General features: G+C 42.4%; 1 protein-coding gene across 2 annotated transcripts in view; it reads right to left on the reverse strand.

Annotated features, from left to right (window-relative positions):
* AHRR (aryl hydrocarbon receptor repressor) overlaps positions 1–22,409 on the reverse strand; it is a 480,666-nt gene that overhangs the window by 174,206 nt on the left and 284,051 nt on the right. For both annotated transcript variants that reach the window (XM_073587798.1, XM_073587799.1), the window contains one exon: positions 1,237–1,349. In XM_073587798.1, coding sequence (XP_073443899.1) covers positions 1,237–1,349 — 113 coding nt within the window. The remainder of the gene's footprint in view (positions 1–1,236; positions 1,350–22,409) is intronic.

A 22,409-nucleotide genomic window follows, 5' to 3' on the forward strand; every position in this document is an offset into this window, starting at 1 on the left:
GCGGATTACATTGGGCATTGCATTATTTCAAAAATGCCTTCTGAGAAATATTAAGCCTTAAATCTCAAGTGGCTTTCATGATAAAACTTCCAAAAGTATTTTGGGCAGGAAACCATCTACACAGCCTTCCTCTAAATCATAGGTCATCAGAAAAAAAACAGAGAAGCCAAAATTCCATAGAAATATTCAACCACTCCACCAAATCTGGCAGCTCATAAATCTTTTTATGAGACACTCTCCAGTTATCTGGTACGATAGTAATCAATTCCATACTTTCCTTTCGCAGAGCTGAGATTATTTTGTGGAGTCTCAAGTGGTGAGAGGCATTGTACACCTCCCTTGGCACACCTTAGCTCTCAGGATGTGGTATATATAAAACACAAAATCTTCCTACCTTCTTTTTTCGTTCGTTCATTTTTCGCATGCTTTAGAACTTATTTGTCCCAGATGGGCAAAAAGTTGTACATTTGGTCTCAATGATAAGAATCACCGAAGTGTCCTACTCCTAAGGTTCATGCTGCACACACTATAATACAACATAGAATGCCTGCATACCAAGATATTCATAATGCAGAAATGCCTTTCTATATACTAGAGCTCTGACAACTTTTTTGTGTCTTGTCTTAGTAGTGGCCCTAACTCTATCCATAATGTTTTATTCCTATATTTGTCAACCTTTTTTGGCGGGGTTGGAGGGAGATAGTGTAAGAGATCCACTAAACTCTTCACCATTTCTACTGTCTAACTTCAGATTGGCACAGACCCATCTTTGATATCACGTACTTTGGCATATGAAAAAGTTTTGTGACAGTTGCTAAATTTTCTGTATCTCTTGCTCATGAAAAATGAGTTTTGAAGGAAGGACTACGTATTTTAATAATTTTATCTTTTCCCAGAAACATCATACTTTTTATTTAGGGCACTCTTTGTTTTGTATAATACACAAAGAGAGACAACAGAAGTTTTCCACTTTTTTCATGCAGATTTTCTAAGGAATAAATCGTTTTCAGATGTTTTCTGATTGCCTTCTCTTCTGTAAGGGACAACAACAACAAGCATGGTGTTGGAAAACATTGCATGTCTTATCTTCCTAAACAGCAACAGACTTACCCTTTCAGTGGCACGAGCGATTTGCCAAGCCAAGTGTAATAGTAGAGAGATCTACTATACACAAAGGGAAAGCTTTGAATTATTAATAGACTGCCGTTAAGGAAATGATAGCATTTTATCACCCACCTCTAGTAGCAAGTCTCCTTCTGGCATGGCAGTCCCTCCGGATGAGTTGTCTTCTTTTATTGCGTGACCGACCGGCTGGCATGGTTGCTTCTTGGAGTGCTGTTCCTCAATTGCTGTTAAACAAGGTGAGTAAAAAAAAAATTATAAGTAACAGAACTGATCAGTGTGAGAGACGCAGTGAAGTGTTACAGTCAGAGGTCATAGAAAGAGCAGCATGCAATTTTCATATCTGACAGCATGAAGCTATATGGGTTTTATGATTTGGCAAATCCTCAAGCATTTAACAGAATTATCATGCTGCACATTTGAAGCTCCCAGTTTTTTATACTTCGGGCATGGCCATTTATATGCCGTACAATTTTAAATGTAAAATTTAAAAATCTTGCAATTGATTGTGGCAAAAGTTACATTTCTTAATGAGTCATGAGGCCTCGTGCCTGCTATATCTTTGTACTTATAATGACTGGAGCAATGGGCTCCATAAGATGTAGCACTGGGGCATGGAAATCTACTGGCAAACCTCATAACATAATGAATTGGTGGAACTCTTTATGACTCCTTAAATTTTCTGTTTGAACTTTTTTATGCTTATACTTTGAAATTTCACACCTTCAAAAAGGAAAAGTATGGATATAGTACACATTCTATGGTTGTTCATGAGAGTTACGCAACTCTTTATTATGTAACAAATTTCCACCCTAAAAATCTATGGACATAATCACAGCTCATTTGCAAAATCACCCTAAAGCCCCAACCATGCATAATAGATAGCTGTCAGCCGAACGCTCATTTACCCGAACACTATCTCTCCCAATTCTCACATATACCAGAGCTCTTCCCTTGGTCTAGCATTCCAGTGTTCTTTATGAGAGACTACTCTGACGGCTTCTTATCTCCCAGAGAACAAATATACCAGCAGTCCGAAATTAGACATGCTTGTTCCTTCTACCTCCATGTCATCGGTTGGAAGAGAGTCAGTAGGTCCTCATATACATTAGGTTCATGTAGGCCGATTCCCCAGATATTGTAGGGTTTGCCTGTCATTAATCTAACGTGAATGTGATCTTTAAAATCTGGTTACAAATTTAAAATCCTAACAAAGGAGTAAAAATTTACAGTGATTTAAAAAAAATGGGAAAATTAAGGTAAATACTACCCATTCTCTTATCCAAGGGTAAAACATTTATCTTTAATGGCATTTATCTTAGAATAAAACGTTCTAAATTCCATGTGCACGCTGGTTTCCAAGGTAAATGGCGGGTAACTACGAGCCGCGCGGCTCTTAGGTACCCGCTGTTTACATTGGAAACCAGCTCCCAGCGTCGCTGATCGTTGGTCTCTCGCTGTCACACGCAGTGATGCGTGCTGGCCAGTGGGAGACCAACGATCAAAAAATGACCCAGGACGTTTGAGCGCAATCAGCGATACCCGGCAGGGGGCCGGTCGCTGATACATGTCACACACAGCGATATCGCTGGCGAGATCGCTGTGGTGTCACAAAATCAGCGATCTCGCTGTGTGTGATGGGCCATAAGAGTAGAGTAACTAAGAATAGATGTGGCCGAAAACAGTATGTAGCCCTAGATAGAGTCCAAACAAGTGATAACAGTAGGAACTGACCTGTTGTCCAAGTTATGCAACACTTGAACAGTGAAGTAACCATTAGGATACTTGTTCAGATAGGTAGAAACATTAGAAGGGAAGATGATTCTAATTTTTTTTCCTTTACAGATCACAAATTTTGGACCTGATTCATTAAAGTTTTTACATCAGAATTCTGGCGAAAAAAATTTGAACAGTTGCACAATTTTGTCGCAACTCGAGGCTGTGGTAAAATTCTGCGACTTGACATTCTTATGCAGTTTTTGCACAGCTCTGACAAAGTGGGTGGAGCTGGGGCAGGACGAGGCTTTGTGACTGCCGCTCATCAAATTCATAATAAGCGGCTTTCGCTCTGTCATAAATGTTATTCCAGCAGGGATTGGAGTCCAATTTGTGATGATGCACACACGGAGGTGCGTGTATTTTGCACCTCGCTTAATTCTTTAAATAAGCACTTAATATATTGCAATCATCATATCATATAGCACTGTGTACTTACAATTGCTCATTTTGCCCATTCACCCAGTTAATTATTATGTTTTCTCTGCTCTATGTAGAAACGGAAAGTCTCTTGTCCCTGCATTTATCAACTCCCTCTTCAATTTCTGACCCAACTGCTGCGCTCACCTCTTCTGAAATAGACTTTTGCCGTAACTCATGACTTGTGCTAGCAAAATTGACCTCCTCGTTCTACATAGAGCTTAAAATGATTTAGCTAGTTAGTATTTACCATAATCTCGTGATGTCATATAGACCTAATGGAAAACAGAAGAATTAACTCTGTGAATGGACAAAATGAGCAATTGTAAGCACACAGTGCTATATAATATGATGACTGCAATATATTAAGAGGATAAACATTTTGAAGGTATAAACCTCTTACTGATTTAGGAGCCCACCTTTCACCATGCCCCGCCCATATTGAGCACTGATCTTGATGACACGATGTCTTAAGGCCCCGTTACACATAACGATGTCCCAGCGATCCCACCAACGATCCAACATGATGGGATCGCTGGGACATCGTTAGGCTGATCGCTGGTGAGCTGTCACATAGACAGCCCCTCCAGCGATCAGGACCAGCGAGTAAGCTGGTTTCTAATGTAAACATTGGGTATCTAAGAGCCGTGCGACTCTTGGATACCCGCTGTTTACCTTGGAAACCAGCGTCGCTGATCGCTGGTCTCTCACTGCCACACGCAGCGAGCTGGCAAGCAGGAGACCAGCGATCGAAAAATGGCCCAGGCCGATCGAGCACGATCAGCGATACCCGGCAGGGGGGCCAGTCGCTGATCCCCGTCACACACAGCGATCTCGCTGGCGAGATCGCTGTGGCATCACAAAATCAGCTGTGTGTGACGGGGACTTTAGTGTCTAACAACGTGTTAAGTCCTGAACGGAATGTCTACCAAAAGATTTCAGAAAAAGTACTACAATAATGATATTCGACAACAAGGGAAAACTTCTGAAATTTTTTTTTGCTTACATGAACACAGTGCCTGTTTACCATGCAAGATGCTTACTTTTTATATGTGAAAACTCTTACTGTTATTCTATTTCAGCCTTTATTTGGCAACTGCAACTCACTACTCAATCTCAGAGAGCTGCTGCTGTTCAGGTGTGGGTGGCGTTATCTTGGAGGAGGAAATTTTTTTTCTTCTTCACCAAGATGGTGCTGCCGGCACCTGCTCAATAACAGCTATCGGATCTCTATACACACCCATAGCTGCTACTGCGCAGGTGCGCACCATATTCAAATAGGTTTTTTTATTTATTTATTTTACTCATTTATTTAGCGCCATGAATTCCACAGCGCTTTCCAGACATTATCGGAATTTTCCCGATGGGGCTCACAATCTAGATTCCCTATCAGTATGTCTTTGGAATGTGGGAGGAAACCCATGCAAACACGGGGAGGAACATACAAACTCCTTGCAGATGTTGCCCTTGGTGGGATTTCAACCCAGGACTCCAGCGCTGGAAGGCTGCAGTGCTAATCACTGAGCCACTGTGCCACCCTACTTGCTCAATAACATCAAGAACAGTGATTACTAGGGCACTAAACATGCAGTTAAGCTGCAGCTCAGGTGCCACGGATAGCGCCTGCCTGCAGAAGGTTTTTTTTCAGTATGTACAGTTGTGGCCAAAAGTATTGACACCCCCGCAATTTTGTCAGATAATACTCAGTTTCTTCCTGAAAATGATTGCAAACACAAATTCTTTGGTATTATTATCTTCATTTAATTTGTCTTAAATGAAAAAACACAAAAAGATTTGTCCTAAAGCCAAATTGGATATAATTCCACACCAAACATAAAAAAGAGGGTGGACAAAAGTATTGGCACTGTTCGAAAAATCATGTGATGCTTCTCTAATTTGTGTAATTAACAGCACCTGTAACTTACCTGTGGCACCTAACAGGTGTTGGCAATAACTAAATCACACTTGCAGCCAGTTGACATGGATTAAAGTTGACTCAACCTCTGTCCTGTGTCGTTGTGTGTACCACATTGAGCATGGAGAAAAGAAAGAAGACCAAAGAACTGTCTGAGGACTTGAGAAACCAAATTGTGAGGAAGCATGAGCAATCTCAAGGCTACAAGTCCATCTCCAAAGACCTGAATGTTCCTGTGTCTACCGTGCGCAGTGTCATCAATAAGTTTAAAGCCCGGAAAAGAAAAATTGACAAGAGATTTCAACGCAAGATTGTGCGGATGTTGGCTAAAGAACCTCGACTAACATCCAAACAAGTTCAAGCTGCCCTGCAGTCCGAGGGTACAACAGTGTCAACCGGTACTATCCGTCGGCGTCTGAATGAAAAGGGACTGTATGGTAGGAGACCCAGGAAGACCCCACTTCTTACCCCGAGACATAAAAAAGCCAGGCTGGAGTTTGCCAAAACTTACCTGAAAAAGCCTAAAATGTTTTGGAAGAATGTTCTCTGGTCAGATGAGACAAAAATATAGCTTTTTGGGCAAAGGCATCAACATAGAGTTTACAGGAGAAAAAAGAGGCATTCAAAGAAAAAAACACGGTCCCTACAGTCAAACATGGCGGAGGTTCCCTGATGTTTTTGGGGTTGCTTTGCTGCCTCTGGCACTTGACTCCTTGACCGTGTGCATGGCATTATGAAGTCTGAAGACTACCAACAAATTTTGCAGCATAATGTAGGGCCCAGTGTGAGAAAGCTGGGTCTCCCTCAGAGGTCATGGGTCTTCCAGCAGGACAATGACCCAAAACACACTTCAAAAAGCACTAGAAAATGGTTTGAGAGAAAGCACTGGAGACATCTAAGGTGGCCAGCAATGAGTCCAGACCTGAATCCCATAGAACACCTGTGGAGAGATCTAAAAATGGCAGTTTGGAGAAGGCACCCTTCAAATATCAGGGACCTGGAGCAGTTTGCCAAAGAAGAATGGTCTAAAATTCCAGCAGAGCATTGTAAGAATCTCATTGATGGTTAAAGGAAGCGGTTGGTCGCAGTTATTTTGGCTAAAGGTTGTGCAACCAAGTATTAGGCTGAGGGTGCCAATACTTTTGTCTGGCCCATTTTTGGAGTTTTGTGTGAAATGATCAATGTTTTGCGTTTTGCTTCATTCTCTTTTGTGTTTTTTAATTTAAGACAAATTAAATGAAGATAATAATACCAAAGAATTTGTGTTTGCAATCATTTTCAGGAAGAAACTGAGTATTATCTGACAAAATCGCAGGGGTGTCAATACTTTTGGCCACAACTGTACATATATTCATTATGTAAACTAGGGGGCAGGTCAGTGAGGGATCATTGACCTGTCAGCAGTCTGCATTATGAATACCTAATCAGAACATCACATGAAAACCCCTCACAGGCTGCCCCAGAACATGAACAAATCATTAACTCACAACTGAAAATAAAGACTACACAACAACCACAAGACGGATTTCATCACCCAAGGTATCAATTTAATCAGTATAACGGCGCCGACCTGACATTGTGTGTAGGTTACTGTGCACAATCTTGCTGACAGGTTCCCTTTAAACCCTAAAAATACTCATCTTTGGTCATGATCATATTGAATTTACCACATTGCATATCAGTAGTACACTATGGCCCCGACTCATCAAAGTGTTGTCACCAGATTTCTGGCATAAAACACTTTGAAGTCATAAAATGTTTTCTCAACTCCGAGTTCCACAAACATTTTGCAACTCTTGCTGTTTTTACACCAATTGGATGGAACATGGATGGGGCGTGACAACACCCACCTGGCCAATTCTTCAAGTTACAACACTTGATAAATTTGCTGCTTCTGCACACGTGTCATTAATGATTTGGGCCCTTTGGTTCTTGTATGGTTATGTTCCTTGTATTTGCATGCTTTGAGAACGCACACCGGATAGTGTGTGTAATGCATTGCTTTTTCTGTATATTCCTAGTGGCATTTTAAATAAGAATCAATAAATTTGAAGATTTTAAAGATGAGCTGGAACAGCATATCTCTCTTTTTCCTATCTGTTTCTTGTATTATTTATTTTGACAACTCAGTTCATCAGGTTTTCAAAAATATTTATCACACTAAATACATAAGCATTGAATACTATTGCATATATGGATTTTTCTGAATTCTCTCAATAAATTTTATGAACAATTATGTTAATTGTCCATAAAGATTACAGTAAAATTAAATAATGATATGATGCTCCAAAGTTATTAATGAGGAATTAAACACGTTCACACACACACACACACACACACACACACACACACACACACACACACACACACACACACACACACACACACACACACACACACATATATAAAATTTGCAATGAAAACCAGGATTTACTGATAATGAAAATGGCAATACATAACAACTAAAATTTGAGATATTTTTACAACTTTTATGTTAATTTTTCTTATTCATTTTCTGATTTTCTCTATACAAGTTTGAAGTACATTGAAATATATTAATATTATTCTTTTCTGCTTGACAGAAGGAAATTAATGTGAAGTTATGACTTCAGGTAAAGTTTCTCATCGAAGTTCTTCACTGCCAGACTAGATAGTGTGCTATTCCTTCACTCTGCTCATCAACTTGCATGACTACATCCCAGACTAGTAGTATCAGAGATAAAAAGGGTTGTCCAGGATTTTACGTTGATGGCCTATCCTTAGCACCCCTGCCAACCAGCTGTTCCCGGCACTGGCCAGAAGTGCAAAGCTGCACAGCTCAGCTTTGGCAATGGTATAGTGGCTGAGACTGGTATTGCACATCTGAGTACTGCACATACTGCGCAACTGCCCACTATTGATTTGAATAGGGGAGGGGGCAGATGTGTAGTATCCACCAGCAGCGGCTAGTAAATCATTGATGGAGCTGTGCTGCGTATCTTCACAGCTGAGCACTTCCAGCCACCGCCGACACTTGGAACAACTGATCGGTGGGAGTTTCAGGTGTCGCACCCACACTGATCAGATATTGATGACCCATACAAAAGAATGGCCATCAATGTAAAATCCTGTACAACCCTTTAAATGTAAAAACAACATAGAGAGATACAAGAACAAGATACAGTAAAGATGCCTACTATATAAACTTTTTAAAAATGCATTTACTGCTTATATTTTAGACCACTAGGCAGATGGTTTGTAAGAGCTAGAAGGATGGATGACATTTGTATATGTCTTATTGAGAAAGGTATAGGCACTGTGGTTTAGCTGTTCTAAAAGTAGACGTTTGAGGGTTCATTTGAGGATAGTGTTACTTACATGTTCACGTTTCATCTCAGCCTTGCTTTCAGCAAGCATTTCCATAAGAAGTTAAATAATTTGCATTTTTAAGTGTTTTTTTTCTTTTCTTCTGTATGGGCAGATTTTGCACATCAAAATGGCACACAATGCTGGATAAATTTAATGAAGCTACAAAGATGTTTTTTTCTGCCCTTTTGATTTATGTACACACCTGTTTTTGTGCAAAATCTTACATGACCCTTCCAATCAATATGTGATAAAATGTAACATACTAGTCTTTAAATGCTGACATCAGCTGCTAATGGCTGCAGTGATCTCGGAAGACGCACGGCCGACATCGGAGAATCGGCGATGGCCCAGGTGGTAAGCATATGTTTTTAGTTATTATGGCCACTTTAGTTGTTAATAAGAAGAGGTTGTCTAGTAGTGGTCAGCCATTATAATTGAAATTATTTTTTTTGATGAGGTCAATCTTCTAACACCAGAAAACTTTCCAAAAACACGCAATTTATGAGTTTTTATTATTTATAATTATTCTTTCCCACTTCAGCAGAAATAATACATCCTGCATCTGACAATAGAAGAGGTTTAAACCAATAATGAATTAAAGCTGTTATCACATTAACAATATTAAAGTCAGGTAAACGTTTGCATTCATCAGTTATAGTCATTCTGCCCATTGCACTTACAGTTAGCAGTATACATCTGCATGTAAAGTCAGAATGTATGCTGTACAATAGTCAAAAGCTTCTATAGGGCAGATGTAAAAGTGCTTCCTTATAATATACTGTGTGTCCGCTGGTTTACAACTTTTGTTTTCAAATTCATTGTTTTGAGCTTTTTTTTAATAAAATATTAGACTTAAATTGAGAAACATGACAAAAACATGAGACAAATGTACATGTGCGAAAGATAATGGAATGGGTTGATATTCCTAAAGATGCCTTCAATCACCGCTTTTTAGTGGCATGGGGTGGTCAGTTGCTTGCTGGGAGTCAAGAGGAAGTCCACTAAGATGGAATGGTGGAAGCTGCAGGCGATCAGCAGCAGCTAATTGACTGCAGTGGTCACAGAAGTTGCAGCACTGACATTGCAGAAATAGCATCAGTCTGGGAGGTGAAAATAAAATGTATTTTCTTTTGTTCTGTGCTATGTAGCTGTGATGACAGGGCTGTTCAGTAATGGACAATCCATTTATAGCTTTAGTTTATCTAGATAACTCTGTTTAGGTTAAAGCTGTCTCTTGTATGGAGAAGCTTTAATTAAATAAAAGTAAGCCAAACCTGTAGGATCCCCCACAGGAGCGGCATGGTGGATCAGAGGTTAGCACTGGGGTCCTGGTTCAAATCCCATCAAAGACAACATTTGCAAGGAGTTTGTATGTTCTCCCCGTGTTTGCGTGGGTTTTCTCTGGGTTCTCCGGTTTCCTCCCACATTCCAAAGACATACTAATAGGGAATTTAGATTGTGAGCCTCTTCCAGGGACAGTGCTGATAATGTCTGTAAGGCCCTGGGAAATTAATGGGGCTGAATAAATGAGTAAAATAAATGAGCAACTCAACTTTTTTAAGTGAAAAAATATACAGTGGAAATTAAGACATAACGCCACTGTCATATTAAATCAACTTTCATCATCAAATCCATTTAGGAACCTTTATACAGCTCTGTTCAGCTAGCAGATAGATTGTATGTGCTTTATGTATAGTCTGCAGAAGTTCAGAGAAGTTATCAGAGTAAGAAATGTAAAATGGGGATAGCTGTATTCATTACATATGTTTTCTATTGCGCATATGATTGTATACAATACGACATGTAAACCACACAGTTTGCCTCCACCCCTGTTTGGGCAAACCCATATGAATATCCTACTCCACCCCATGAATCAGATTTATCTATCTAATCATTCACTGTGAAATCTTTTTTTTGTTATGGAAAAGGAAGAACCATACTGCCATGATTGACTGAGTTTTATTTCCCCTGACAACCTTCACATTGTGATCTACATATGAATAGACCACAAGTTGCCATTTTGAGTTTTACTTAAGTATCATAGCATCCAAAAATGCTGAATGATATCAAGAAACGATTCAGGTATAAAGAAAAAATATTCTCCATAAGGAGAAAGCCAACCTGGCGTAGGAAATCTTAAATGCCATGCAATGTTCCTTGGCCTTTAAGTCCTCCATATCCCAGGTTGGCGGTTTCCTTAAGAAGAAGAAACTTTACCCCTTAGTAACCTTTGTTGCAGGTCTCTTACCCACCCAACCAGTCTTCAACTTTGCACTCATGAGGGTCAAGAACCCCCAAAACAGCTGCAGACAAATGGGGATTTTAGTTTGTCTTTATATCCTGAGTTACTGTAAGTGGCAGGGCTCTTTAAATGGTCAATGTTGGCTTATAGGATTGCTATATTCCAATAGAAACTCTTCTCTCCTTACATGTGAAAAAACAATTTGCAGACAATATACAAATGAATTTTCAATGTCAGATTTAATGCACACAAGTAAGCCATCACAAAACACTATCTGGAACATGACTGCTTGGCTACCAAATAAATGTTTTATTTATGAAATGTATGAACAAGAAATGTATTTACACTAATAAATCACATATTTTTTGCTTTATGAATATAAGAAATGAGCAAATTGATTCAATGCAAATTGACTGTGTGTTCAATTCGATGAAATTTACAGATCCCAAATTCTAACAATTTTCATTGCCCCACAAAAAATTCCCTATGTTATTTTACACATTGCCGAAGAGTGAGTCATCCAGGGATGTCTCAGGTATGGACGCTTGGCCTTCTTCATAATTCTTTGCAGCTATCATATTTCATAGTACAGCACAGTCAATGAGAAGAGACTATCAGACCCACTATAGAAGCTGAGACAGGGAATGCAGCAGCCGCTGAGTGTTACAGGCTATTGAGATGACCTCAGAGCTCAGAATAAGGCTACGTTAGCATGACCACCTTTTCAGTCTGAGTGTTTGCTATGAAAAAAAACTGACAGCACTCGGACCAATGTTAGGTTATGTGGACTCCACATCTTTACAAGCATATTCCACCTAGAATCTACCTGAAAGAGGCATCACAAAAGTGACCCCCCACCCAAAAAAACCCCAAACATTTTCCACACTGTGGCAGCTGTTGTAAGGATGATGATGATTTTATAGTGAGTGGACAAGACCTGAGAATGTGCTGTTGGTGGATGAGACTCTAAAGCCCCTAAAAGATCTGCTTGTGGTTGTAAGTCCTACATGCATGCATCACAGGTATGCTAGTTCTTTTCCACATAGGCGACAGATTAATCTTTGGCAGGCTAAAGGCTCTGCATGAGGAAAATAAGCCATAGATGTTCAGAGTCAAATAGACTACGAACTGTGGTTCTTCATCAGCCAGAAACCGATATCACATGCTCATCTGGGAAAAGTAAACTGGCCAGCAATCTAAGCAAGGCTCAAGTCCTTTCCCTACCCCTTCTCCTTACACTTGTCTGTCTGGTAGCCAGGCAGCACCCTTAAGTATGCCTAGTTGGTGGCATCTTCTATATATAAAAATGAGTGTATGTATGTACAGCTCTGGCAAAAATTGAGACTACTTCCAAATGTTCTGATTTTTCTCTTGAGGCTGAGTTCAAACGTGGCGTTTTTTTCGCATTTCCGCGGCAGTTTTAACCGCGCGATTTTGCCGCAAAAACGCAAAAATAAGCATCCCATGCATTCCTATAGGATTCCGCAATGCTGTGCTAATGCTGCGGTTTTTACAGCGGTGGAATCGCTTCGCGGTAAAAAACGCAGCATGCTCATTAATTTTGCGGAATCGCGGCGAAGCCACACCCATAGGAATGCATTGTTCTGCTTACTTTCCGCATGTGGCTGTGCACACCATGCGAAAAGTAAGCAGAACAATTGCGGATGGTACCCACGGTCCGGAGGAGAGGAGACTGTCCTCCGGGCTTTGGGTACCATATCCCTGTAAAAAATAGAATTTAAAATAAAAAATATTGTTATTCTCACCTTCCGACGTCCCGCGCAGCCTTTCCGCCTCTCTCCACGCTCCCGTTCCCAGTAATTCTTTGCGAAAATGCCCGCGATGGCGTCCGTTCTAGCGGGATCGCGAAGTCTCGCGGTCATTTGCGAGACGTCATCGCGAATTACCGCGAGACGTCGCGAACCCGTGAGAGCATACGTCTTCGCGGGCATTTTTGCAAAGGATTACTGGGAACAGGAGCATGGAGAGAGGCGGGAAGGCTGCGCGGGACGTCGGAAGGTAAGAATAACACCATTTTTTATTTTTTTATTATTTTTTACATTTTATCTTTTACTACTGATGCTGCATAGGCGGCCTCAGTAGTAAAAAGTTGGTCACACTTGTCAAACACTATGTTTGACGAGTGTGACCAACCTGTCAATCAGTTCTCCAAGCGATGCTACAGATCGCTTGGAAAACGCTAGCGTTTTGCAAGCTAATTACGCTTGCAAAATGCTAGTTTTTCCGTGGGAAAATCGCGGGAATTTAAAATGCGATTTTCCCGCGGAATGCAATTAAGGAACTCTCGCGGTATTTTCCGCGAGAGTTCCGCTACGTGTGAACCCAGCCTTATAGGTATATTTTTGAGTAAAATGTAAGTCTACAAACTTCTGACAACATGTCTCCGAATTTCCAAGGAATACATTTTATTTTTTCTGAAAAGGAGAAATGGTCAAAATAAAAAAAACCCAGTGCTTTCAGACCTCAAATAATGCTAAGAAAACAAGTTCATAATCATTTAGAAACAACAATATTAATGAATACCCATGATTTTTAATCACAGCTCTCATGAATCTTGGCATGCTTTCCACCAGTCTTTCACACTGCTTCTGGCGCAAAAATTTAAGCAGTTCTTCTTTGTTTCATGGCTTTTGACTATCCGTCATCCTCTTAATTACATTCCAGAGGTTTTCAGAGGTTGGTGTGCAGGTCTGGATAATTGGCTGGCCACCACAGGGTTTTGATGTGGTAGTCTCTTAAGGGCATGTAACACTAAGAGATATCGCTAGCAATATCCCTATAACTTGTGACGTTATAGCGATATTGCTAGCGATATCGCTATGTCTGATACTTACCTACAACCCAATCCCCCGCTGGTTATCGCTGATCGCGCAAGAACAGGCTGGACTGTTTCTCGTCGTCAGCTTCCTGCGGCGCTTCCTGCTGTGATGACGAGCGACGCGTGAAGCCGGGCGGTAGGACGCAGGATCGCCTAGTGTGACAGGTAAGTAGCGACCCCCGTCCCCAGCGATGTCGCTGGTGAGATCTGCCTGTTTGGCAGCTGACTAGTGACCACTTAGCGATGCACCAGCGATCCTGAATGCGTCATATCGCTGGTCGGGATCGCTGGTACATTGCTTAGTGTGACAGTACCTTTACATACAGCTCTGGCAAAAATTATATGTGTGTGTATCAAGCCACGTCCACTCCGCATAGCCCCGTCCACTCCACATAGCCACACTCACTCCACACGCAAAGCCCCATATAATAAATATCAAACATATACATATACAGCTCTGGCAAAAATTAAGAAACCAATGCACAGTTTTATAAAAATCAGCTTCTCTCCATGTCTGACAGCCATTCAATTCCAGTGTCAGTTGAATTCCAACCAGAGTACACCTCATTCTACTTAATGTGCTTCTGATTAGGTGATCACCTGAACCAAATCTTATTTAACGAAGGACTGGGATGACTGTCAACTTATTCAAATGTCACTCAACAACCGCAGGATGACATCAAGTGACCTACAAAAGGAATGGCAAATGGCAGCTGGGGTGAAGTGCATGGCAAGAACAGATTGTAGCAGGCTCCTAGAGGCAGGGCTCAAGTCATGTAAAGCTAGAAAAAAGCCTTTCATCAATGAGAAGCAAAGGAGAGCCAGACTGAAGTTTGCCAATGACCATAAGGATTGAACCATAGAAGACTGGAGTAAGGTAATCTTCTCTGATGAGCCTAATTTTCAGCTTTGTCCAACCCATAGTCGTCTAATGGTTAGACGGAGACCTGGAGAGGCATACAAGCTACAGTGTCTTGCACCCCTCTTCGAAATTTGGTTGAGGATCGGTGATGATCTGGGGATGCTTCAGCAAGGCTGTAATTGGGCAGGTTATTCTTTGCGAATGATGTAGGAATCAAGCCGCATACAAGATTATCCTGGAAAAACAGTTGATTCCTTCTGCTCAGGCAATGTTCCCCCACTTTGAGGACTGTTTTTTCCAGCAGGACAATGTGCCATACCACACAGCTAGGTCAATCAATGTGTGGATGAAGGACCACCACATCAAATCCCTGTCATGGCCAGCCCAATCTCCAGACCTGAACCCCATTGAAAAACCTCTGGAATGTAATCAAGAGGAAGATGGATAGTCATAAGCCATCAAACAAAGAAGACCTGCTTAAATTTTTGTACCAGGAGTGGCATAAGGTCACCCAAAACCAGTGTGAAAGACTGGTGGAAAGCATGCCAAGACGCATGAAAGCTATGATTAAAAATCATGGTTATTCCACAAAATATTGATTTCTGAAATCTTCCTGAGTTAAAACATTAGTATTGTTGTCTCTAAATGATTATGAACTTGCTGTCTTAGCATTATTTAAGGTCTGCCACCACTGCATTCTTTAGTTATTTTGACCATTTCTCATTTTCTGAAAATAAATACAAAATTTAGTGCTTGGAAATTCGAAGACATGTTGTCAGTAGTTTATAGAATAAAAGAGCAATTTACATTTTACTCAAAAATATACCTATAAAGAGAAAAATCAGACAAACTGAAAATTTTGCAGTGGTCTCTTAATTTTTGCCAGAGCAGTATCTACAGTATAATAAATATCTAATTTAATATATATATATATATATATATATATATATATGTGTATCTAATATATCTATTTCATATATAAAGTGCTCTCAGTGAAAGAAACAAAATAGGAATCTTGTGGTTATGATACCTTTTAATGGCTAACAAATAATGGTGAATGATGTTACAAAGCAAGCTTTCGGGACTGCTTACGTCCCTTCATCAGGCTGATATAGCAAAATATTTGAAGAAACCTTATAAATAAGGTTGATGTGGGATATTAGTGGTAGTAGTTCAGTGACTCTGGCTGACGGGATGATGTGGGATATTAGGGGTAGTAGTCCGGCGGCTCTGATGGGATGATATAGGATATTAGGGGTAGTAGTCCAGTGGCTCTGGCTGACGGGATGATGTGGGATATTAAGGGTAGTAGTCCGGTGGCTCTGGCTGAAGAGATGATGCGGTATATTAGGGGTAGTAATCTGGTGGCTCTGACGAGATGATGTGGGATATTAGTAGTAGTATTCTGGTGGCTCTGGCTGATAGGATGATGTGGGATATTAAGGGCAGTAGTCCCGTGGCTCTGGCTGAGGGGATGATGTGGGATATTAGGAGTAGTAGTCCGGTGGCTCTGGCTGACGAAATGATGTGGGATATTAGTGGTAGTAGTCCGGTGGCTCTGGCTGAGGGGATGATGTGGGATATTAGGGGTAGTAGTCCGGTGGCTCTGGCTAACGGGATGATGTGGGATATTAGTGGTAGTAGTCTGGTGGCTCTGGCTGACAGGATGATGTGGGATATTAGGGGTAGTAGTCTGGTGGCTCTGACGAGATGATGTGGGATATTAGGGTTAGTAGTCTGGTGGCTCTGGCTGACGAGATGAAGTGGGATATTAGGGTTAGTAGTCCGGTGGCTCTTGCTGACGGGATGATGTGGGATATTAGTGGTAGTTGTCAGGTGGCTCTGGCTGATGGGATGATGTGGGATATTAGTGGTAGTTGTCCGGTGGCTCTGGCTGACAGGATGATGTGGGATTTTAGGGGTAGTAGCCCAGTGGCTCTGACGGAATGTTGTGGGATATTAGGGATAGTAGTCCGGTGGCTCTGACGGGATGATGTGGGATATTAGCGGTAGTAGTCCGGTGGCTCTGGCTGATTGGATGATATGAGATATTAGGGATAGTAATCCGGTGGCTCTGGCTGATGGGATGATGTGGGATATTAGGGGTAGTAGTCTGGTGGCTCTGGCTGATTGGATGATGTGGGATATTAGGGGTAGTAGTCTGGTGACTCTGGCTGGCGGGATGATGTGGGATATTAGGGGTAGTTGTCCGGTGGCTCTGGCTGATGGGATGATGTGGGATATTAGTGGTAGTTGTCCGGTGGCTCTGGCTGACAGGATGATGTGGGATTTTAGGGGTAGTAGCCCAGTGGCTCTGACGGAATGTTGTGGGATATTAGGGATAGTAGTCCGGTGGCTCTGACGGGATGATGTGGGATATTAGCGGTAGTAGTCCGGTGGCTCTGGCTGATTGGATGATATGGGATATTAGGGATAGTAATCCGGTGGCTCTGGCTGATGGGATGATGTGGGATATTAGGGGTAGTAGTCTGGTGGCTCTGGCTGATTGGATGATGTGGGATATTAGGGGTAGTAGTCTGGTGACTCTGGCTGGCGGGATGATGTGGGATATTAGGGGTAGTAGTCCGATGGCTCTGATGGGATGATGTGGGATATTAGGGGTAGTAGTCCTGTGTCTCTGGCTGACAGGATGATGTAGGATATTAGAGTGAGTGTGGCTATGCAAAGTGGGCGGTGCTATACACTCAGCTTTATATATCGATATAATCATTATAATTTGTTATAACTAACCACCGTTAGTTACTATGCCCGGGCAATGCCGAGCTATTCAGCTAGTCAATGATATAATTCAAAACTACTGTTTGTCATATACCTCCTCTTCCTTCTCCCTCTTGTTTGCACAACCAGATATCCATCGCTGATTGTGTGCCAAGGAAACACGTGTATGCTCCTAATCACCTGCTTGTGTGCAAACTCAGCTTCAACCTGGTCAAATTGCTGGTGGTGCAGTCCCTGCTGTACCAATTAGTGAAGTCTGCCATTTTCAAGAAATGTTGGTACATGCTCAGGCTTATAGGAAGATACACAGCAACCATTATTTATCACATAACAGGGTGCCGTTCTGTGCAATCACATGCAAGAGAGTGTGCACCACTCTCTTGACTTGCCTTTGCATTTGAAAATGTTCTGTACAATAGACATGTGGAGCAGCAACTTTGGACAGGGGCAGTACATGTCTTTCATAGCTAACCTTCAATCTTTTTGACATGTAAGGTAAAACATTGCCATGCAGCTTGTAAACATGTGAGATGAAAGCCATACAGTGGACAAGTTGCTGTGCATCAAGCAGCAAATCTCACAAAGGATGGATCCCATCAACTACAACTAGGCATTGTCCTAAAGATCTAATTTTATTATTATTATTATTATTATTATTATTTATTTATTTATTTATTTATATAGCACCATTGATTCTATGGTACTGTACATGACAAGGGGTTACATACAAGTTACAGATATCACTTACAGTAAACAAACTAACAATCACAGACTGATATAGAGGGGAGAGGACCCTGTCCTTGCGGGCTTACATTCTACAGCATGGTGGGGATCCTCCTGTGACTGGGCATTTCAACTCTTCTCATGTTGCAAAGCTCTTCTTCCATGTTTTGCAAAAACAAAATAGTCTACCCAAATGCAACATTGTGACATTGTAACCCACCAAAATCCAGTGCTGCATATGTTACAGGATCTGCATGAGCAGTGTAAAGTGGGGACTGATTATATTGTAAGGAGGTCAGGGCCTCGCCCTGTAAATATTGACGTTATTGTATATTATCTGTATTCATGACATGTTTGTGTGCTGTATGTATGTCATGTGTGTGTGTTTGCGGCCACATGACAATAGTTAGTTAGAGATTTAGAGATATTTATAATACCAGAAAAGGGACACTAGATGGGGGCACTGAGCACAGCTGGAGGAAACCTTTGGAAGGGTTAATTTAGAGGAGTGGCTAGCCAGGAGCAAAAAGAAGATACTTTTTCCTGCTGGAGTTAGTTGAGCTGGGGTAGCCATACTGGACAGTGGAGTACAACAGATGCTTACAGCAGCAGCCAGTGAGGTAAGGTCACTGGAGGTCCTACAGTTAGAGACTGGGAACTGGAGGACTAGGGAGACTAACGGAGGAGTCTCAGTAGTCAAGTCAGCTAGGAGCGAAGAGCTGACATGACATCAAAGCCAGTCTGTGGAAACTAGCCCGTGTCTGGAATTGTGCAAGCCAGGGAGGTCAATGGGTAAATCTCCTGTGTAAGTGACAGCTGGAGTGTGGGAGCTGAGTGAAGAGTCTAGTGAACCACAAGCATAAAGAGACGTGCAGGAGCAACAGTGCCGTAAAGGGGTGAGCTATACCGGAGTAGACAGGTACCTTAGTGGGCTGAAGTCGGCCTCAGGAAGAAGGGTCTAAGTGCCGTGTTCCGTGTGACGTGCTCGCTTTCTTGCGTGTGTTCGCATCGTGTGTAACAGAGGAGAAAAAGTAACATGCTGCAGTAGATGAAGATGTACTGCTGGTACCGTTTAAAGTGTCCTGAAGCCGCTGTGGATGTGCTGTGCCCTGAAGAGAAAAAAGTTGAACTGTTTAAGATGTTTCCAGCCTCTGTATGCAGTCATTTGAGTTGCAAAGCTGAACAGCGTACTGGAGATGGAGCAACCTCCAGCACAGCGAATACTGGAGCGACCGAAGAGGCTACCCCCCGGCGGCTGTGGTATTACAACATCACGCAGCAGGCATACTGGAGATAGGGGGGGTCACTTTGAAATTTGCCATTGGAAGCTGATGAAGGACACATATACTGCCTGCTGAAACTCTTTGAAAAGGCTACTAAATATGTCAGTAGTGAGAACTGTGACATCAACATGTATGATCTTTTTCATTTCCTGTATTGATAAAGGCCACTTATGGACAAAATATTGTGCTTTTTTTTTATATGCAGTATGTTGTGATCTATAGAAAAGCTTAATGAAGAATACATCCAGTGCCTCGGATACTTCTTGTTGGACTTACTGGTAATATTGAAGAAAGCTGTCCTAAGAGATCTTGGAATTGAAGGAACGGTGCATACAAATAATCTTCTGCAATTGCGGCACCAACAATTTAATCTACTTAATATTTATCTTAGAAAAACTCATAAGAAGCAATAGAGAATAGAGGAAGAACAGCTACTTCCTCATGTTCATTGCTGCCCTTGGGCAGTTAGGGACCATCAATGTCAATGTTACATGTAGCAGGATGTTGAGGCGGGACAGGAGAAAGATAAGCAGCCAGAAGTGATTGGGGAAGGGGACATTGAGTTATCCCAAGGGAGGGGAAAAAGTTGGCAGAATGAAATTGATTATGAAGTAGATGCTGGCCACGACAACCAAGTGTCGCAGCGGGGTGCAAAAATTGATCCAACAGGGGGCCCTTGGTCATTTTGGCAAGCATAACAAGCATATTTGATACCAGGCTTTTAGACCTTTGCTATAAAATCAAAATGAGGGCACTTTCTAGCTTCCGAGAGGGAGTCAACACCAGCGCAATATCAGAGAAAGCTATGTTCTTTGCTCAGCAAAGCTTTCTCTGAGAAGACATCAGTTGACAGTAGATATGCCCTGGAGACTCACCTTGTGGTTTAGTAAAAGGTTTGTTCACCACTAACCTATTGCAGTGTGATCTATAGCCATAACACTCCTTAAATTGACCACATACACATTTTTTCAAAAAATGTTGACTATTGAGCTCATGTCATCCCTAGCAGCACAGTATTCCTGATGCATATGCACTCCAGCTCTCACATTGACTGAACTGTCACTTCCTGCCTCTGTCTCTAACACTCAGTTCCCCCTTCCCATATGGGTTTGCCACTACAGTTAACCCTGTCTCAGCTAACTTCAGCCTCTTGGGGTATTCTACCAGTACCATATACAAGTACATAAACACATTTAACCCTTGAAGGTCTTGAAGCAATCCATGAGCTTCCACCATTGTCACATTTCCCCACACTTTAATAATGGTTGTCCCTGACCATGCCAGACATTAAAAGGAAAAATTAATAAAGAGACAAGGCAGTTTGAACATCATTTATAAAAAACCGACGAGTTTTCTTCGACGTCTTCTTCTTATAGCCGGCCCTTCTTGGTTAAGGGCCCTGGAACAGCAAATGTGACAGTACATATCCATAAAACCTTTCGATAATATCGGTCCTTTTCCGTAAGGACCCTGGAACAACGTGTCAATGTCGATCTATATTAATATGCCCGTAGGCCAATACTTAGTTAACTTTTAGCTGTGACACAGTCCACAATGGCGCAATTCCGGTTGGGGAGGATGTCAACAACCCGCTGAGAGCACCATCTTCTGCTATTCTAGCAGAAAAAGGCACAACAGGCGCAACAAAAAAAAGAAAACAATATTTCAACAGTCACTCCTTTAAACTTCAGCCTCTTGTGGCCCAGAGGAAAAATAAACAGTCCCTTCTCTTTTTTTAACAATAACTGTGCAGGTTCCTGAATAGAGGGGCACTGACCCAATGGAGATAAGCTGCAAACTGGGAACCTCAGCAGCTCTCTCCAACTTTACTCCAGCTGCAATTAGTTATCCAATCAACTGGTCAAGACTTGGCACTGGCCTTCCTCCTCTCCTCCATGAAGGTAGCCCAGATGGTGTGGGATGGTGGTCTTTTCCATCTCCCAGGCTGGTCCGGGAACTTTTCTTGGCCAGGATCGACCTCTGCTGAGGCTGCATTACCACAGCCCACTTGGGTGAGCCCATAGCTCACCACGTTGAATTTCTGGTTCAGCAGCACTGTAGCAGCTCCAGTCCTGACCTCTGACTTCGGCGCTGATGAGGTGAACTCATTTGCTGACCCTTGAGGCAAATCTGCAGCCTGCATTTCCAGGATGAGTCCCTGTCCTCCAGCCAGCTGTTCTCCGGTCACTGGCTTCCTATCCAGCCGTCCCGACTCTCCCTCCTTAGAATTGGATTTGCTGCCTCCTACAGTAGGCCTGAACCCTTGTGGGGCCTCTCTGGCTCTTTTTTGTTGGGCTGCTTTGACCTCCCTGGCCTTCTGTTGCAGGGCCTCCCGCTGAATCCTTCAGGCGAACACCTCCCAATCCCTTTCTAAGTTGTCCTCCTACATATAAGGCCACTCAACCTATGCAGCGCACCACCCCTTCTGGCACCTCACAAAATAGACGATTTCCCCTGGGAACAGGCTGTACAGGCAGGAAGGCAGATAATTTTGCTTTACGGCATCACGGCTGATGTAGTAGATTTGATCAGTGAACTCTTGCTCCAAGAATCCATACCCCTCCTTAATATGGAACTCCAGGACCCGGCCCCTGGTCTGGGAATCCTGATCTGACTCTGCCTGCTCCCATGGGATCCTTCTAGCCACCCCATCAGGAAGGTATCTGTAAAATTCCTCTACACCTTGGGGGTCTCAGGGTGGAAGCAGTGCCTGTATCCACTTTGGTTTATTCTCAGAGGAGGGATTGGAATATGTAGACGAGTATTGCGCCGACACCCATGGTGGTTGCTATTTGGAGGGAGGGGTCGGGGTCTCTAGGAGCATGCTGCACCGCCGGATCACTCGTTGGAACGGGCTCAACCCAACTTGGATCAGCTTGTTCAGCTTCCTTCTCTGCTTCCATTCCAGGTCCCGATGCGCTGTCATCCTCAAAGCCCTCCTGCTGCTCCATTGGAACCGACTCCTGGACACCCTGTAGCGTCTTTCTTTTTGCCACGGACCATTAACACGCTCCCTGAGGATTCTTCTGCTCCTGCTGCAAAGACCTCTCCTGCCAGTATCTGGCTCTAGGACATTATTCACAGCTCGTGCTTCAACAGTCCCACATCCGGCTGCGGTAACACGACCATTGAATCTGTAC

This window comes from Dendrobates tinctorius, unplaced genomic scaffold, assembly GCF_039654945.1.
Source record: "Dendrobates tinctorius isolate UK_male_01 unplaced genomic scaffold, ASM3965494v1 ptg000102l, whole genome shotgun sequence".
Classification (NCBI taxonomy): Eukaryota; Metazoa; Chordata; class Amphibia; order Anura; family Dendrobatidae; genus Dendrobates; species Dendrobates tinctorius.